The sequence below is a fragment of the Sturnus vulgaris genome, chromosome 8, assembly GCF_052056855.1.
Source record: "Sturnus vulgaris isolate bStuVul1 chromosome 8, bStuVul1.hap1, whole genome shotgun sequence".
Taxonomy (NCBI): domain Eukaryota; kingdom Metazoa; phylum Chordata; class Aves; order Passeriformes; family Sturnidae; genus Sturnus; species Sturnus vulgaris.
This window is the reverse complement of record NC_142250.1, coordinates 33,443,368-33,449,367: the sequence shown is the minus strand read 5'-3', so window position 1 is coordinate 33,449,367 and position 6,000 is coordinate 33,443,368. Positions and strand designations below refer to the sequence as shown.

Here is a 6,000-nt window from a genome sequence, read left to right as displayed (position 1 = left end):
AGTATCTACAAACACCTCAGCAGCATCCACCTCCTGCTTTTGTTTTGCCATTCTCCCGTTCCTACAGAAGCTTTTTAAACACTTTTCACATCCTTATCTTTCCTCATTCCTATCTTTCCTCTTCCTTATCTTCATTGTTTAAGTAGAAACTGAGCAGAATTCTCAATTCTAAAGTATCAGTGGGTCAGTATCAGTCTCATTAAAGAACTTTATGCCCCTGCTTGGATCTATGTATAAGTTTCAGGTATAAGTTTTTTTTTACCCTGAACTCATTAATGGTTCCCATAAATATCAGTTATGAATTATCCTGAGAAAGAAATAATTCTAAAAAAACCCCCCAAACCCTACTCTTTTGTAAGCTGTTATTATTCTCATTCCGTCCTTCAATTTTTAGTTGAACAATTTTGGGCAGCAAGTGATCATCCAAACCAAATCCATTCCCATTGAAGAATCTGTGATTGTCCTCATTTCCTGTCCCCAGAGTCAGCTGCACCAAAATGATCTCTCAGATAATTTGCTCAGACACTCAACATCAACACTCTGGGCCAGGTTTCTTGATGTATAATAAATGCCTCTCTCTGACTGCAGTGTCTATAAACTGGCAGACTGCATTTTAATGAAAGCAAATGATAAATAATATGCAATGTAGTACTAATCATTTTTACACTGCAATCAAGAATTTAGTGTTGTCATTTTTCCTAATTATTCCCCCTGAATCAATTCTATGTATATGTGTATATAAACACATCCACACACTATTAAATTGAATTTTTCGAGTTCTTCAGAAATTGACCCAAGGAAGGCAATTTTAGACACTGTTGGTCAGTATGTTTAATTTGCAGGCTGCCTTTATTGTGAAACACATCGTGATCCAATTAAAATTCTAATTAGGGCCTGCCTTTACTGAAGCCAAGCTGAAATACCATTTATTAGACTTTTCACTGACAGAATAAATAAATAATTATCATAAAACTGAAATAATTCGGACTTTTTTTAAAGAAACACATCAGGAACTGCAAAGAAATAAGTAATAAGTCCATTTTTAAAATTCAGCTCTGCCAAGAGTCCCAGGACAATATTCACTGTAAGCTTCCCTCAGGTTGTACAACCACCAGTGGAATGTGAGCACACAGACAAGAAGAGAAACTGCCTGTGGGACTGACTGAGCTCCAGAGATGTACAAATTTCAGATATTTCACTGAACTGGAGATAATTTATGCATCCCTGCAGACTCAATCTTATGGTTTCTTTTTTGTTGTTGATCATGGGAAGCCAAAATTATTAATATAAAACAATGAGAGGGATAACCAGACTCAGTTGTGCTTCAAGATTTTCTCCAACTAGAAGTTCCTCATCTAGACAACCTAAATGCCCAAAACCCTCCCTATTGCCAAAGGTTTCCTGGCCTTTTGCAAATGAATCTTTAAACAGGTAACAAATACTCTGCTCTGCTAATCAAACATCCCAGTTAATTAATACAAGGCTGCTGTTCAAAGACAAATACATGAAGAATCTCTGTCTATTGACCTGCAAACACAATTTTACCATTTCCTCGTTGCCAAGGATGGCCAAACACAGGCTCCAGAGTTATGGCTTCATTGCTGACAGAAGCTTCAAAATGCAAACCTGAGAAAATACAGATCATAAATCTCTGGGGCTACTTGCAGTATTCACAGTGCTTTGAGGAAGGAATTCTCAAACGGGTTTAATGGAGTTAAAATCATATTTATTTTAAAAATTCATCCAGTTCATTTTCTAGGTTGTGAGCACAGAAAGGGAGGGGCTTTCTTTCATCACTTATTTCTGTGCTTTACAAAACTCAGGATGTGCAGACCGTGTCCTGCTCTAATTTAAGCCATACAAATTTTGCTGCTAAAGCCTGGGAATTAATACTGCCCAAACACAATGTTTCATTAGAACTAATATGGAAAATGTGACTCAGATGTACAAAGGGTAATCACTTCCTCTATTAAACCCAGCCCTGAGCCATTGTTCCTGTCCAGAAGGCAAAATGACAACAGTTGCACAAGCAGCACTCAATTCCAGGGCAACAGATGATGGGTTTGTATTAAATCAGGACACACAGAGGTTTTAAAAATATTTTTATTATTGTAATGAGACTGCAATATTATCTAAATAAACTTTTCAATCACTATTACACTCTATTTTCCTCACGAAGGTTCCAGTTGGGAATGCCACAAAGTATCTTGCAATCTGCACACTTAAAAGTTTATAGAAACATTCAGTATTAAAAGGCCTTTGCAATGTGTATTAAAAAAAAATAAAAATCAGAGTTATAAATCCAAGTGTATACTGAAGAAGATTTATTTCAGAGACCCCCTGACAAACAGCTTCATGACCTGTCCAAGAACAAGTCTGGGTGTGCTCACAACAACTCTGTGGGAGCCTTGTCCACAAGGGCTGCTGCAAAAGCAAGAGCAGGGATTGAGCAGAGTTGTAGTCAGTGGGAGACAGAATTTAGGCCACTGCTAATTACAGTTAATTTTGATTAATTCTGATGCTCATGTAATACTTAAGGCAAATTTCCTTGTATAGTAATTTTCCCAAGCTAAAGCAACAACATAAGCACAGTTCACAATACATTGAACAAAAGGTATTTTGTGGTTATTTATGTAGGATGTGGCAAGAATAAATACAACACATAGCAGTTATAATTCCTACTTTTCTGCTTAGAATGATGAAACTCCCTTTTTCAGTTTGTATTCAAAAGGACTTGAACAGTCTACCCTTTCCAATTTTATAAGAAATGTTATTTAAGATTTGAACCAAAAGTTTTCTGAGGCTGGAGATATCCCAAAGCTGATGAGAGTTCTCAGTACATATCCACAAATCCTTGAACAAAAGGAGAATCCAATGCACTGTTACTCTAAGTACACAAAATTACATTTAAATGGAGAGACTTCTGTAGGATTCATTTCACAACAACAAACTCAAGTTCAGTAGCTCCAACAAGCTGGGAAAAAGAAGAATTTAGGTTTTTAGCCTCAATGCCACAGTCTTCAGTTTGCAAGGGCAGTGTACCATGAGCAGCCACTCCTCAGCTGTAAAATTTCTCATCGGGGATACACAGAAAAGAGACACCTGACATTAGAAATAATAACACAAACAAGCACTGAAACACCAAAATACTGGCAAAAAAATCAGAAAAGAGGTTTCTGGTGGCATTCTTGTGTATGTGGACCATAAGATACATTAGCAGGAGTATCTCATGAAAAAGCCATTGTTTTGGCTTTGCACAATGCCTTCTTCACCTTTTGTTAATCAATAAAACAGTGACTGGGGACAGCACCAGCAGTGTCCTGACCCTGCTGCTCTGGAGGTAAAACCTTCTCCCATCCTTTGACAGGCAGAATTCAGTCCCCAGGGTGGGCAGGGAGGGCACACTTGAAAATAAAATGGAATATAACAATCCCTTAACTGAAAAAAGTGATGTATCACAGATTTCTGGAATGTTAGGAGAGCAACATTTGTAAGTGAACCTGTTAAAAGATTCCATCCCAGGCAGTTATGGAAATGACAATACAGTGAATTGATTTAAAATATCAGTAATTTTAAACAATAAATTGGACTGAATAAACCATGATGTGCCAGGAAAGAACTGTGTGCTTTGTGATCTCTATTTATTTTTAAATATATTTATATTTTTACAGTACAGACTCAATCATTTTTACATATAAATACAACGGTATTGAAGTCATATTAAGATTTGATTTTTAGAAGTAAATGGACCAGACTTTTACACAGGTATGGAAGCCTTCCAGCACATTTTAAAATTTGATTCCTGCTAGAGTTGAAAAAGTGGAAATATTATTGTACAACTTTATCATAAGCTTCTTTGCCCTCTTATGAAAGTGCAGACAAATTTAACAAAAAAGCAACACCACAGTTCTTAATCCTGACTTTGAACATTTAACAGTATTTGCTCTAATCACACAGACCAGCTATTACAGTGATTCAAGAGAAAAATGTATCTTCACCCAGTGGGATCCCAGTCTGCCAGAAAACCTCACAACCACGGAATTCTCACTCCTGTGCCACCTCCTCCTTCGGCTCTTTGAGCTCAGTCAGAAGCTCCTTCCCACTTTCCCCTGCTTTTGAGGCAAAAAAAGCAGCCCCTTCCTTAAAGCCCAGGAGCTTCAAGCTTCTGGCATAATCTGCATACACAGCATGGATCAATTTATGTAAATGAAGCATTAAGGAAAACACAAATTAACAGCAAAACTAAAAAACCTCAGAATCCTTTTTTCCCCTCTTCTTATTCCTTGGCTCTCCCAAGGTGAAAATGCTGACCATTGCTATCAATTGTGCTAATCCATTATTTTTCAGCACAAATTAAAAAAAAGTTGCTTTAAATCCTCATTTTGAACTCATTATTTCTAAAGCAACATGCAAAATGCTGTAAACTAAACCAGTCACATTCCAGCTATGCTTAAGTACCTACCATGATACAATGGCACAAATTGCAACAGAAATTTTAATGTCACAAAGATTTTTCAATTAATTAGACCTGAAGTTATCTACATGACTTATTAGTGGCATTTTTTATTTACAGGCTGATGACTCCATAGAACAGGATCAGGTATTATTTACATATGCATTATTATTTAGTGTATATAATACAACAGTTTGTGCAACTGCTCAGCTTTCCAGAGCTAATGTGAAGATTTAGTGAGCAAAGACAACATTTCAGAAAAAGGATATTTGTATCATCATTAACTTCAAATGCCCCGTACTTCAGACAAGCTTCTACAAATAAAGCTGCTCTATCAAAGTACCTCATGCTGTTAAATGGGGAAAAAAAAAAAAGAAAAGAGAATAATTTGTTAGGGTACAAAACAGAAAAGCATTCCAGGACATCACACCAAAACACTTGCAGAGAGGCTTTCTAAAATTCTAGTATTTCCCTTTCCTCCTTGTACTCAAGAACTGACACTTGCTATAAATTTTTCAGAAAGATCAGGGCTAAAGTTACTCAGAAAAAATCATAAATACCACTAATCATTACTGCTTGGTCCATGGGTGCTGGCAATCTTAAAGCCTGTAGCAAATGAAGTGCCAGTAGTAGCCCAAAGGTTAAAATTAATTAAAGAAAAATATGCTAAAATAGAGACATGTCAGAAGTGTGGACAAGAGAAAACACAGGTTGTGCTGTTTCACCTTTACCTGTGCAACATCTCTGCGACTTTTGTGAAGCAGCCAAGGGACAGGAGGACAAGAATGGCCTTGGATTTCTGGTTGACCTGTGGGGAGCAGAGGTGATCGACCCAGCGGCGGAGAACGTCGGCGCACTCCTCCGAGCTCAGACGGACCTGCAGGACACAGCAGAGCCTGAGCTCTGGCCACACACACCCTGCACTGTGCTGCTGCTGCTGCTGCTCATCCTGCTCAGGGCTGCACTCTGGGCACAACCAGGAGCATCTGAAACCACTCTTTTCAAATAAAATGTATGCATGCTCCTTGAATTAATGCGGCAGTAAGGAAAAGCAGAGATATCTGGGTATAAAAATACTTCACTTGGGTCACTCCATTGTCACATATGATTAACATCATTTTTACCCCAAGATGTCCTAAAGTTTTTCTAAATCAGGAAGTTACTCTTCCTCCTTTACTAAAGACTTAAGGACAAAAAAACCCTTTATTTTTCTGAAAAGCAGCACTCTCTCATTTAGAAAATCTAGGTACAACTTCTTCCATTCTTTCTTCAGGAAATGTAACAGAAACTTTACTTAAAAGACACTGAAAAATCCTTACTGACTCCTGCCCGTTTATAATTTGGATAATTAATGGTGTGTCTGGGTGGTTTTGCTGTAATTATGGCTGCATACTAAAACAGAAGGTGATGCAAATTTATGTGGGTGGTGGTAATTTTTAAATCAGCTCACACACTACACACAGTCCAGCACAAAGTCACTGTCCCGTTACTCATCCACATCCAGGAGTGGGTTTTTGTAGTTTATTGCCAACTTTATACTGCTGCAG

At 37.6% G+C, this 6,000-nt stretch overlaps 1 protein-coding gene across 4 annotated transcripts in view; it reads right to left on the bottom strand.

The window, feature by feature from the left end:
* Positions 1-2,087: 2,087 nt before the first annotated feature.
* Positions 2,088-6,000, bottom strand: part of WDR11 (WD repeat domain 11) — a 34,336-nt gene continuing 30,423 nt past the window's right edge. For all 4 annotated transcript variants that reach the window (XM_014886814.2, XM_014886815.2, XM_014886816.2 and 1 more), the window contains exons 27-29: positions 5,185-5,330; positions 4,723-4,802; positions 2,088-4,202 (exon numbers count right to left, since the gene is read on the bottom strand). In XM_014886814.2, coding sequence (XP_014742300.1) covers positions 4,045-4,202; positions 4,723-4,802; positions 5,185-5,330 — 384 coding nt within the window. In that variant the 3' untranslated portion in view covers positions 2,088-4,044. The remainder of the gene's footprint in view (positions 4,203-4,722; positions 4,803-5,184; positions 5,331-6,000) is intronic.